Consider the following 14,333-nt stretch of genomic DNA (forward strand, 5'->3'; position numbering starts at 1 on the left):
CACACACACACACACAGCAGTTCAGATCTTTCACTTATTCTTTCTTTGTAACACTTGCTTCTATCTCTCATGTATTTTGCTCTAATTGTAGGACTTTTAGTTCTTTTTCTTTCACATCCTGCACAGACCAGAGGTTTCTTCTTACTGGCACACACTGCACATATTTAACAACCTCCAAATATGGCATAGTGGTGGGTAACTAAGTCAAATTTTAACAGCAGAGTCACATCATTTTGCCCTTTGTAAAATGTGGATGCAGAAATGTATGCATATCATGTCACTTGATGTGTGTATAAAAAAATAAACATATTGCACAATTTTATTATCAGGCAGTGGTGAAATATTAATAAAGGATTGTTTATGAGAGGCTCTTATAACAGCGCAATAGACAGGAACAGCTGAATGCTGTTTGATGAGGCTCAAATTGTGTTTGACTTCTCATTACATTATGGGAAAATAATGGAAGTTTTATGTTTAATTAGATCAGTGCTTGCAAAGTTTCTGAATTCTTCGGTCCGTGTAAAGATGATTTTTCCTACAACTCTGACTGAATTAAAGCATCTTCCCCAAGAGATAAAATAATATTTATTTCATATATATATAAAAGGTAAGCATAAAAGGTAAAAGAGATACAATTGTACACACAATAAACACACAATTTGTACCATTATATACACCAAGCACTGTTGTAACAAACATCCATAAAAAATACTCTTACAGCAGTGCCACAACTTAATGTATATTTTGTTTTTCAGCCAAGTTTATGTTTAGTGGTGAAACAAATAGTTGATTAATCAATTCATCTGTCAACAGGATTATGACAAATAATGCAGTAATCGATTCATTTAAATTCCAGCCTCTCAATTATGAGAATTTGCTGCTTACTTAACTGTAACACTTTACTTCAAGTCCCCCTACTTAGAATTGATGAGCAGTATGCAAACATTGATAATGGTTTATAACACAATATAATGTAGTTGCACAATGTAGTTTATTGATAATTAAAATAATCATTAGTTGCTGCCCAAACTCTGTTATACCATAATTCCTTAATGGTTCTATGAGACATTATGTTGCTCTGGTCACCAGTAAAATCAGTGTAATCATGTCAATATAATTAACAAGCACAACTGATGTTATTCCTGCAGCAGGTATGGTGATTGGATTTTGAAAATTACAACATGGATTCGTCCTCTTATTTGACACTTTTACAACTGGCTTCGTATTATAATCAATTAACTCATTACCAAGAAAGTAAGAGAATACTTGCTTTTTGTCTGTTGCAGCTCTTCCAATCATACAGCTGTGGATCTGTGTGCATTATTTATATGTCTTTGTGTGGATTGAATAGCTCAGTGTGCTCATGTGTGAATATCTGACCGTGTGTGTGTGCTTGATCAAGCATAATAACAAAAGATGTGGATTCAGTGGAGTGTGCGGTCATTGATCTGGGTAGGGGATATAGTGTGCATCGATCTGAAGTTTGAGGTGCTCTGTTATTGGACATTGATTTCCACGCTGTGATGATAGCTTCAGTATCAATGAGGACACAAACATATAGTGTGAGGACATCCTCATATATCCTGCACACACATACAGTATTTATAAGTACACACATACTTAATATCATAGAGCAAGAAGGTGTGAGCTGCTCGTGTTGTGAATATTTAGGAGCTCAGTGGTGTTATTGGTTCAATGGTCGCCATGGCAACCCGCCTCACCTCTCAGCCACTGCTGCAGAAAGCTCGAGCAGAACACACACACAATATATGAATGCATACACACATACATATTCATATATTTTTCCTCCTCTCCATCTGTCAGTCACATTTCTTTCTCCTGTCTTCCCCCACCTTCTGTCCATTTCCGCTTGATTTCACTTCTCATCCATCTATTCTCTCCACTCACTTCTTCTTCTTCTTCCGCTTCTCATCCTGTTCTCTTCCTCCCCCCTGTTTCTGTCCTCAATCTAACTCTTTCCCTCCTTCCTGTCGCCCTCATCCACAGGTCCATGCTTATTCGCTTATTTGACCACTCCTCTCTTTCTGGTCCACCATCAGTAGGAGTCTTATTATATCTCTTATTTTTGCTCTGAGGATTTAGGAGGGATCTCTGAGCAGACATGACATGAGACCAACATTCGAGGAAGCCTTTTCCCAGACTAATACACCCCTTTACTGGAACTCTGTTAGTGATTGGATGCTGCAGCTGACTACGGTTTTATACTGTGAAGAGACAAATTACAGATTCATCTCAAAACTTCCTCTAAAATAGTGGATCTATTGGTCTGAGATGTGTGTCTTCGTGATCTTTTATTTCCCCTTTTAATCATGAATAATAATATTAGTCAGGGAGAGGAGGGGGTTGGTTGACTTTCAGCAATAGACACATTTTAATTACGTATTGTCATTTCCATTTGTTGGGTAGAAACATAGCGTAAGGTGAGATATATTTACATAATTTACACTTTGTCTAAAAGAAGGAAAAGACGTAAGTAATGGAAACATGGTTGCATTAAGGAAATTGGGATGTACCTCCTCATATTTTCTCCTCTCCTGCTCCCTCCTTTCATCCTTATTCTCCTTTGCACTCTCTCCCTTATACCCTCACCCTCATCCCTCCTTCCCTTCTGACTTTTCCCTCCCCTTTCTTATTTCCTCATTCACACATCCCTCCCCTCTCTGCTACTTCAACCCTACTCATCCCCACTGCTGTCTGTCCCTCCATCTGTCCCCAATTGAAGCTCGTTCCTGTTGTTCATCAACTGATCCGAAGGTTTTTTTAAACGGGAGGATGAATCAGTAATATTTGGAAATCGCCACCTCTGGGAGAGAATGTCCTCAAAGCAACAGTGTTTTATGTAATGCCGAATACTGGAAGTATTTTAAAATCCATCTGGTGGGTAGGAACTCTTTAGGAAAGCTCTTCAGAAAAAGTGTCTCGTTCCTCCCATATATTCCTTTCAGCAAATCCTTAAAAGACCTAAAAAGAAACATGTTTTTGTCTTTTAAGAAGTAAGGTATTCCTTTGTATTGTCTGCTTTGTTTTTTATTATTCTCTATCTCTCCAGTATGACAATTTCAACTGTAATCTATAGCCTGCTAAGTAAGTTGTAGCTGTGATTCAAGGAAGGCCTTGAATATTTAAATACATTTTTTCGTTGGCCACAGAAATTACGTTTTGCTTCCTTTAGATATTAAATTATTAAGTATAACAAAATCTCTCAAATCCTGAAATTGAGGTGTGCAAAGATCTTATAGCAGCACCAGTTTCCTCACACCGCTCTCTTCTTCGTCTTCCCTCTTTCCCTCCACAGTTGGCCATGGACAGAGCGAAGGAGACAGGATGAACATCAAAGATTTCCAGGTTTACATCAGAGACTCCCTGCAACACATTGACCTGATGAAGTCTCGCCACCCCGACCTGCCCGTCTTCATTGTGGGGCACTCCATGGTAGGCCACTTCCCATTGTTTTATTTTAATCACATTATTGTATTTCAAAAAAGAGCTCATAGAGTGCAACTCCCGTTAATGTCTAGGTTTGTTTTCCTGTTTTGTTTGGTGCAAATATATGTGAATGCTGTTTCAGAGCTCCAGGTACAGTGTGCTTGACACACACAGAAAGACAGAGACAGCTGCATGAAATTGAAGGGCAAGCCCTGTTCAAGCACAGGAAGGAAAAATACCACAATCAGTGTTAAGAGGTTTTCTGCGACACTGTGACATTCAAATGAAAGAAGTGGCACGCACTCCTCTTTCAGTATGCAGTGGTTTTATGTCCCAAAATAGTGCATGGTGTTCTGCTCTGATGGAATGAAATCTTTGAAATAATGCTGTGAAAGACTTTAACACCCTACTTTTAATTTTATTTGCTGTGTCTTGGTCCTACCACCAGGCACATTAATCCTGTGTGACAGACAAATTCCACCATTCATGCACAAACAGTTCAGGGAAGGTTTGCTAAGTTGGCTCTTCTCAGAAGACTCCTGCTTACCTTTTGCACAGTGACACAGATTCTGCACACCCTGCAGCTGCTGTTGCTGGCTTACCAAAAACCTCCAACAGAGCAGTTACAGGTTCAGTGACCTGCTCAAGGGCAATGCGGATGTATTTGTTGACACAGAGGAGAGAGGGTGCTCACTTTCCCCAGCCAGTCCAGGAATCTGTGTAATGTTCCAATGACCTTATGTGCCAGTGTCTGTGTGTTATTATTCACCTTTTATCCTATTTTGTTTTTTGAAAATGTCAGGTTTTTATAGGTATTACAATATGGTTAATACAACAGGTGTATATGTACAGTCGTTTTCTTCAGAGAGAACAATGTAAGGATTATTTTCATTACTAATGAATCCGTCAATTATTTTTCAATCAACTGATTCAGTATTCAGCTTTAAAGGAATAGTTCGACATTTTGGGAGCTATGCTTCTTTGCTTTAGAGTTACATAAGGAGATCGACCATTCTCATGTCTTTCTAATATATGCAGCTACAGCTAGCGGTTTGTTACCTTAGCTTAGCACAAAGACTGGAAACAGCTAGCCTGGTAACAAGATGCACCTATCAGCAGTGTTAATGAGTGAGCTTTAGAGGGGCTGTTAGATGGATTGCATTGTTACCTTTGCACAGCAATAGGCTAGCTGTTTCTTCCTGTTTACAGTGTTTGTGCTAAGATGAACTGAACAGATATATAGTTGTATAGTTAATATACAGACATAAGAGTTGTATCAATCTTCTTATCTAACTCTCTGTGACAAAGCATTTAGTATATTTCCCAAACGGTTTAACTTCTGCCTTAAAAGAAATTACCCACAACCCAAGCTATCATTTTTCAAATGAGTCCAAAACCGAAAGATAATCAATTTACACAAATACAAGTAGAGAAAAGTATCAAATGAGAAGCAAATGTTTGGCATTTTTGCCCCATTAACAATTAATCCATTATCAACATTATTGTAACTATCTCTTGGTGGACAACGGCAGTCAGGCAGTGACCTTCTTGAGTACTGTTGTCACAATGACGTTGCCAGGCAACCAGCGCTACAGCCAAAGGCACTCAACACAGAAGTACTGTTTGAGAAATACTTTCAACTGCAACCAACTCCAACTAAAACCACAAATTGTCATTTTTACATTTCACAGGCTAGTAGTTCCCCCTAAGCTAAGCCAATCACTTCCAGACTCCCCCATACGAGGCTGGCCTCAGCAGAATGGCATCACGAGCTCAGCAGAGTCATCTGGTTCCTAGGCTATCTCTGTATTGTAATATTGTGTGCTGCATAGGCTGCTGTTTGCAGTGAACATTCAAAACAGGTCCAGATACAAAAACATATAAAATACATTATTAATTTCCCATGTGCTTGATCTTCCCTTTAATTGCATCAGAGCTTCTATCAGTTTTAAAAAAAAAGCTTTCTTGGGAATGGTGTTAAATTCAATGCAGACTGCATCAGAAAGTCTTTGAAGAGTCTTACATGTGGCTCTGTGAAATCTATAGACTGTCGGACTAGAATTCTCATTGAGAAAAATTACATAACGCCTGGACACAAAAAGCATCCAGACCAGCCAGGGAACTATTTTTAACTAATCAGTTTATTCAGTTTTTCACAAAGCTGCATTCAACAGCTCTGTCTCTCACTGTTGTGCTCTGTGACCCACTAACTCTTAGTATAGCTAGCAGAACACAAACAGTAGTGATGAGTTATATAATAAGTGATTACTGTCAGTGTTTTTTAGGTCGAGTCAATATGTACTCCCATGAAGTGGATTTTGTTGAATGAACAAGCATACATCTTTATTCATACAGAACATACACGTGTTTGCATGTCTGCAGTGCAATATGGGCACATGTTATATAAGGAAGAAGCTAACATCACTGTCACAAAGCAAGTCATTATTTCAACAGAGGGAAGTCAGCACCACCTGTGTAAGCGAGAGACATTTCAACACAAATACACTGTTTTTAGTCTTTTAGCTCACAGCTGGAAGACTCCTTTCGAGCAGGGAACACAGGATGAATGCAAATTCATTACAGAACTGCCACGAGAAGCGTGGAGCCTTGTTATCTCGCAGCACAGCAGTGATTTAGTGGGCACGCTGGATTCCACAGAAAAAAGGGTTTTTACAGCAGATGTGAAGAGCTTTGTGGAAAAATGAGATCTACATTGTTTGAAAATACAGTATATTTCTATTTGTGCCTGTTGAAATGTTGTCAGTAAAATTTCATGACTGTTTACCCTCAGGGCGATCCTTGTGTATATTTAGTAACCTAACATTTATAGAAGGTTTATATGTTATAAAGTAATGTTAATAAATTATTAATTAATGCTTAATAAGTCCTTAATAAGAACAATGTTTGGGTTGGGGGAGAAATGCCCTTTCCTGGTGTTTGTACTCCCTCAGCATAACACTAGCTTTGTCTTTATAACTAGCTTTTGTTATTTATCAGGAAGAACTCCCCCTTACCTGTTTGGAAAAGAACTGGTGAGCATCTCAAACGAGATACACATTTGTTAACAGCTCATCAGTCCCTACAGGAACTCATGATCTCGCTATCAGAATAGCAAGGACATACTGTTTCCTCAAACCCAAAGTGTTGGAAGAAAATTGTGTGCCAATTTTACCAATCACCCTGAAAATGATCTCTGTCAGAACCACTTTAACAAGCAAAGGTAAAAAAAAAAAAAATAATAAAGCCCCTGTCTCCTTTGTTGCCCTAATCTAGTGGGATCCCAGTGGGTGCTGCGTGACTAGACATGATAGTATATTGTGAACATAACCCCTTTTTAATGACTTGCTAACTCATTAATGACTTACTAACACTTATAGTTTCAAAAGTGAGTTGTTGTTTTTTTTTTTTTCAATTTGATTTAAGACACTGAAAAAGATTCCTTTATTTCTTAGACAAAAAAACTACTAAATATATCTTCATTAAATTAAAGAATCCTTTCTTATTTCTGAGGTAGGCTATAAACTGTGCAGAACAATTCATATTCCCTTTTTCTTTTCATCTCACCAATTTTAATCTTCAATTCATATTTGCGTAGCGCCTCGCTACATACCGTTACATTACTACCATTAGATTTAATAAATGACTTTGTATCTGCAGAATTGATGGCTGCTTAGAAAGTGAGAGAACCTCATTGTTTAATGATTGTTTAATGATTTGTGAAAAGACACTGCACAAAGCCACGTTCAACATCGTTTTATAACCAAATCGTTTTTTCTGCTATGGAGGCTTTAGGCTGTGTGTTTTACATCAAACTGTCCTCCATTCAAGACAACACCTTCTCCTTGTAAATGATGTCATATTAAACAGCATCAGTTGGGCTTTTAGATGCTTTAAACAACACTCCATTTAATTCAAGAGTCTGTTTTTACAACCCCTTTTATGTCTCATGCTTTACCAGGCAGCAGGACTGTATTTATATAAAGACTGGGGCTGCGTTCAAAACAATCCAAGGTTGTAGGAGCACAGACGCAAATAGTTTTGTGTAAATTAAACTGTGGGATCCCAGATTGAGTCTAAGCGCCTGTTTAGACATCGGAGTCTGTAAATATTAAGGCAGAGCTGACCCAAGTCAGTTTCTCATCCCCTCTCTCTCTCTCTGTTCTTTCCTACCTTCTCTCCATCCCTCCATCTGTTTGTCTTCATTCTGTGCCGTCATGTAAGCCAGTCCACCTGTCCTCATCATCTGCTTTCATTTCCTGTCATGTCTTTCCTCCACCGTGCCTTCCTGTTTTCTTCCTTTCATTTGTTATGCTTTAATTTAATTTTATCCTCCCTTCAAAAATCATCTGTCTCCCTTTTCTCCTTTCCTCTACTCTCCTTTCCTTGGAAACATAAATAATAAAACCAACACGTAATGTTTGGGAAACCCAACCCAAATCAAATGTTTTTCCACTATGTTTTTACAGGCCTCATTCCCCAGCTTCCCAGTGTTGTTATTCCTCATCCTGTTTCTATGAGTCTGTTCCTCTGCTCGTGCGTTCATATGAAACAGGGCTGTTAAACAGGGCCGGGATGACGCAAAAACTACAAAACAATGGAAACCACCTGTGGGCTCTACAGCATGTGCAGAGATGCTGCTCCAGTGATAACATCCTGAGGAGACTGTGGAGCAGTTAGTAGAGCCCAGCCACAGTGTCGATTTAGTGAAGAAAGATGTCCCACTCTTCACACATCACCAGCACCACTTTCACACAAATTCAAACGAGGATGAGATTTAAATATATATTTTATATAATATTTGTGTAGATTTAAATGGGTTTATTTTAATCAGCCAGGCTAGTGGCATTGCATTGTGGGTCTGTTGGTCGGCCTACCACTTTAGTCCAGAGTGAAATATGTCAACAACTATTTGATGGATTAGAATGACTTGGGGTTAATGTGTCCAATACTGACCAAATACCTGCAAAACATTCTGCTAATTAGCAAATATTAGCATGCTAACACACTAAATTAAGATATTAGACATTATAGATGTCACTTCTTCACTTCTTCCAACATAATAGACACCTGATAGTGTCAATTAACACAATTAACAACAATTAACACAATTAACAATTAATCATTGTCATTTTCTGTCTTTGCTGACAGGTGTTGTCTAAACTGTAATTTTGTGTCTATAAAATATGTTGTATTGTGGTATTGTTCGCCGAAAGTAGTGTACAAGCCATTTAAACTACTTTATTCATTCCACTGTGGTATTTGTGAGGGCACTGCATAGTAGATACATTTAAGTAACAGTCAAAGAAATGCCATGTAAGCATTGTCATTGTGAGCATGTTAGCCTCACAGAGCCACAAGCTGTAAGATCTTAGTCTTCTTTTCTTTTTCTTTTCTTCTTCAGTAATTTTCTATAAGCACTGCATGCGGATGTGAAGACATAGTTTATCATGTCCTAAGGAAGAATCGGTTGCAGGTACACATTTGTAGCTTCTATGTCAGGTACAACACACTGATTATTTCACAGTTCACCTTCTTTGGTTAAGCAGTAATTCAATAATTGTAGCAGTTTGTCAGTGTTGTGTCAGCTCAAGGGAATGCTGACAAATGCCTTCAGGTCTGGCTCGTTCTCACTCTTCCTCTTTTCTCTCCTTCTCCATCAGTACTTCTGGCCGAGGCTCATTTGTCCTACTTCCTTAGTGCCAGAGTTTTATGTAATGGTTTGTCTCTGTTTAGCCTTTAGGGCCATCAGTGTATTTGGTCAGCTTTTCAACCCTCCATCTCTCCCTGTATCTATTACTCACTATTCAGTTTCTTCTTACCCTAAACCGTATTTCACTTGCCACGTTTTTGTGCGTAACCTCTTCACTCTCCCACTTTGTCCTGTCTACAGTTGTCTACTTTCTAGTGAATTATTTGATCTTTTGTTGAACTGTTTAATCAGAAAGAGATGAATCAAAATCACTGGATTTTCTCATTGAACATAACTGCTGTCCAACAAAAAGGCTTCTTCATTTCTGACATTTCATATGGGGAAACTGACGACGGCTTTCAGATGAACAGTGTCACATTTTGTACAACAACTGAAGTACAGTGAATTTTATATTGACTGGTATGATTAAAACAAACCTTCACTGACATATTGTTTAATTTAGCCGCACTGCCACTAAATGAATCTAGACACATTCTCTGTACATAAACCAATCAAGGATTGCTCATTATTTAGGGATTTCATGTATGCAACCTGGAAGGGTCATCTGCCATCCCCTCACATTTCCAGCCTGATTAACAATACTATTACCTAGTTCATATAATGTCCATGTATTAGCCGTTTAGTTAACATAATGTCAGTGGATTCGCTATTTAGACCTTGCAATGCCAGTGTGTTAGTTGTATATAGTCTATAAAATACCAATATGAAGCTGTACAGTCTATATAATGTCAGTATGAAGCTGTACAGTCTATAAAATGTCAGTATGTTAGCTCCTCAGGCAATTTTTGACAGTTGAAGTCCACCCACTGTTGGAGGACAGACAACATACAATAGCAGTATTCATCCTATCAAGTAAAGTTCAGAGAGAGAACGTGTACAGAGGCCTCCAATCTGCTTCTTAAAGAGCTCCTCTGTCCCAATCCTCCCTCTCTCTCACTCTCTCTTTCTCTTCTCTTCTCTATTTAAACTTATCTCTCTCTATCATTGGAGGCCACTAGACAAAACGTGTGCGTGTGTATGTGAAAAGGCATGACCCAGAATGGGCCTTTACACCAAATTACATTCAGTCATCTTGTTATATTTAACCGCAAAGCAAATGTCCAGCCGGTTTGGGCAGCTTGAATCGTCCAAGAGAAATTTTACTATTTGATCGAGTAACATCTGCGTGCTCCATGGTGTTTACACATGAATGTTTTAGTTTAAGCTTGTCTTTAAGTGTGTGCTGGAATGTGTGTGTAAAGAAAATGAGAAGAACTCTGTGTGGGCATATGCATGCAGGCGGCAGTGAGTGAGTGTGTGCTTTAGAAACTGAGATTTTCTGGTGGGAAATGTTTTGTCTTTTAGTGCCTCTTTTCATGAAGTGAGCCTGTCATTGGCCCCAGCCTGATGAATATTCACACGAGTGACAAAGAACGCTCACATAAACAAAGTTGAAGCCAATTAGTCTCCAGAGAGAGAGAGAGAGAGAGAGAGAGAGAGAGAAGGACAGATTTACCCATACAGAATCCCTGTGATCGTGTGTGTCTGTCTCACACTTGCACTTGTTCCATATGAGAACAGAAACCACGACAAACCATGGCAAATTGATTTGAGTCTTGGCCGCCACAGAGCTGCTAATTATCATGGCCCTACATCACAGGATTTAAATCACAATCCTAAATGTCAGCATGGGTGCCAAGGTGTGGCCTTATGCAGCTCTTTGCCGCAGCCACACAGCGCTCATCGTGCCCCTAAGGGTCATGGGTTTGCATTCGCCTTTCTCCCCCAGTCTGTGTAGAGCAACAGCAACAAAAGAGCGGGGTGGAAATTCACGTCCGTCTAAACAAAAGACGGATTGTTTAATGTTCGTCTTGACCTCTGAGAAGTTTTCCCACTGCTCCTCGCATCAGAACCTCTCACCTACTTTGCAAAGATCTTCCCTCTCCTGTTAGCGAGAAGACGTTCCCTGTCTTCTGCTACGTATTATCTTCCCCGCACTCTTCGCTGAAACACGCCATCCTTCCATTTTTAACTCTTCAAATTGCTTTAATGTGCTGTTTTGTTATTTCTTTTCTTTGTGATTCTCCATCATCAGACTGGGTCACTGGACTACTTTATTCTTCACTATTGGCTGCATTTACCTTTGAAGATCAAGAGAGTCAAATAAATTCTGCCATTGCCCAAGCTGCTCTGTCCAAGTGTCAGATACATTCCTCCCCTGTGATAATGTTAAGTGTAGCTTTCAAATCATGCTACTTTTTTTATGCAATATATATTAATTAACTGTAAGGCTTCCGAAATGCCGATATCAGGTCACATGACTCTCAGTTGGTACTACCAGCTAATGCTTACTATGGTCACCTCACAGTACAAATAACAATGGCCAGCAAAGAGCTTGTGACATGGATTTACTAAAATGAGATGTCCATGATCAAGTCTTTGTTTATTAAAGTCTGTTAAATAAGTTGTCTACCCTGTTGTAAGCAAGTGCTTTGTTTGAAATGTTGTCCTTTTCTTGCTCAGGGTGGTGCTATCTCCATTCTGACGGCATGTGAGAGACCTAGTGATTTTTCCGGAGTGGTTCTGATTGCTCCGATGGTCCAGATGAACCCAGACTCGGCCACACCGTTCAAGGTACCACATAATGTGCCCTCATTCTCTCCGCTGCTCTTCACTTTAACTCTCTCCTTCCTAATTGAGTCACACTATTCAGTTAAGTACTCAGTTAACCCAGGAGTCAGTCGCCTTACTCCGAGCAGCCCTGCCGTGGGTGATGACTATAATACTGAAACCTTTTATTTTGTATGTTTCAAGAATCAGTGTACCACTTGAGCAGCATTAGCTGTCTCTTACTGAATCACAGATACAAGTGTGTCCAATTTTCAAGGCCAAAAAAAGCTGGTGTCAAAATCTGCACAGGAGGAGAAAGATGTTTTTCTAATTATTAACCTATTTTAACAAGAAGAAATTTTTTTTTTTTTAATCCTGTACTGAAACATACAGTAGAAACACACTGGGTGCAAACAGGTGAATTATACAGAAGACACTCACAATTTCATGACTGTTTCTCTTTGTAACACTAGGCAGATGGCGAGAAAAAAAAGAGAGAGATAGAAACATTCTTCAGGGAGGTGTTGATGTGTGAAAATAAACTGAAACGCTTGTGTGTTGTTTTTTCGCTGTTTGCAGGTTTTTTTGGCGAAGGTCTTGAACCACATGCTGCCCAGCCTCACTCTGGGCTCAATTGAGTCCAAATGGGTCTCACGGGACAAGAAGCAGGTGAGAGACAAACGTTGGTGGGTGTGCATTTGGCTGGGAGAGCTGTACTGGAATTTGTGATTGAAATATCATGTATGAGCATAGCTGAAAATAGAATTCACAAGGTCTCAAGGTAGGAATTTGCAAAATGTGAAGTCATGCACCAACTATTTTGTACAGTCCTAGGATGGATACAATACATACTTTGAATCCTCTCCGAACCTCAAATGGTTTGTCTTATCTTGCCAAGTTTGTGTGTAATATGTGGTGAGTTGCATTATGTTATCTGTAATTATAAAAACAGTTGTAAGTACTGTGTCATCTACAGGACAAAGGGTTCACAAGGTCTCAACAAGACAAGATTGTGTAGTTTAGTTTGCGCTTGGTTGCGTACGTGTGCAACCACATTTCCTGTATAACATCAAGATGAACCACAGAAAAGACAAAAACACACACACAGGCATGTCTGCACATCTCTGTGTCTGCCTGTGGACGTGTTCTGTGGGTTTTTTTTTTACCGTTGGGGTTGTGTGGTCGTGTGTGAACATACTCATTTTTACTGACACACCAAAGCTGGGCTTTCAGGAACAGTCTGCAGTAACAATAGGATCCCACATCCTGCTTCTGCTTCTCACAGTCTGTTGGAGGAAGTAGTGTCATCAAATCTCCCAGGTACAATAAAAGATAAGACAATAGATTCAATAGACACCTACATAAATACCTGAAAGAAAAAATTATGTTAAAGATTTCTTTTTAACAGCAGAGAAAGATGGCATGTAACAACAGTTCCTGACAATGTTTTGTCATAGTAAAACTAGATTTATACTGGATGCAAAGGGTTATCAGTAGCATACAGTAGATACCTACTGTAGGGTGTAGATTTTAATTTGTAGTTCAGCATAAGATTTCACTCATTGATATCACCACAGCAGAACTAGATGTACCGTACATTAATGTATTCCCCACAGTAACTAATAACTTTTGCAAAAATGTCCAAAAAGTTCTTTAAATGTATGTAGCAAAACTTTTTTTTTTCTTTCCTCTCCTGTTACTGTCACAACCCCTCAGATTTATCTTGTGACCCGTTGCAGGGGACCTGACCCGCAGGGGAACCACTGTCGTAGTTAAAACAAGATCTACTTCAATCTTCAATCAAATGATACATAATAATATATCAGTCACAGAGGCCATATTTCTGCAGAACAAGTACTTTGATACTTTCAGTACAGTTTCCTGAAAAAAAAGCTTAAAGATGATTTTTATGTCATTATGTAATATGTCATTTATTCCAACTGCCTTTTTGTGACTTGATGTTTATCTCAGTTTTGAAGGAAATCTCTCGCCTTTCTCTTTCTGGGGTGTCACGACTCCTCTGAGCTGCTGAACAGGTCGTGTTGTGTCACAGCTGTGTTCTGAGAAAAGCTGCTTCTGTTAGAGTGGGCCATCAGCTGTGTTTACATATAAGCTTAAGAGTAATGGGAGTGTGTGTGACTTATGTGCAGGCATGTATGGAACTTGAAAGTATTCTTGTTTAATGTCAGAGAAACAGGGTGTGTCCTCTGCTATTCAACTCTAAACTGATGTTAAGTATTGCATCTACTTAATCTTTCCTCTGACCCTTTCTTTCCATAAAAGCCCCCCATCCATTTATTTACCATCCTCACTCCAACTTGTCATCCCTCAGGGTTTTTCCCAGAAGTTTTCTCCTTTTCATGGCCCTGTTTTCTCCCATTATGGCACTCCTGCTCTTGACTTTCTTCCATATTTTGATTAATCTACTAAATGTATTGTGCTTGTTATATATAGATGCTTAATACTAATCATACTGGCCTTACACTACCACTTTCTAACTGTCCAACAAAATATGTCCTGCCAAAGTGTAGTTGCTATGGCTACATTAAGAAATTTGAAAAACATGCAGTTTTTGATTAGATGATTA

The 14,333-nt window shown here is 39.0% G+C and overlaps 1 protein-coding gene across 1 annotated transcript in view; it reads left to right on the forward strand.

Annotated features, from left to right (window-relative positions):
* mgll (monoglyceride lipase) overlaps positions 1 to 14,333 on the forward strand; it is a gene marked incomplete in the record, with an annotated part of 38,687 nt that overhangs the window by 15,660 nt on the left and 8,694 nt on the right. Inside the window, 3 exon segments of the mRNA XM_035656479.1 lie at positions 3,317 to 3,453; positions 11,660 to 11,770; positions 12,326 to 12,415. Of these exon segments, the coding sequence (XP_035512372.1) occupies positions 3,317 to 3,453; positions 11,660 to 11,770; positions 12,326 to 12,415 (338 nt within the window).

This window comes from Morone saxatilis, unplaced genomic scaffold, assembly GCF_004916995.1.
Source record: "Morone saxatilis isolate NCDOM2014 unplaced genomic scaffold, NCSU_SB_2.0 Contig15, whole genome shotgun sequence".
Taxonomy (NCBI): Eukaryota; Metazoa; Chordata; class Actinopteri; family Moronidae; genus Morone; species Morone saxatilis.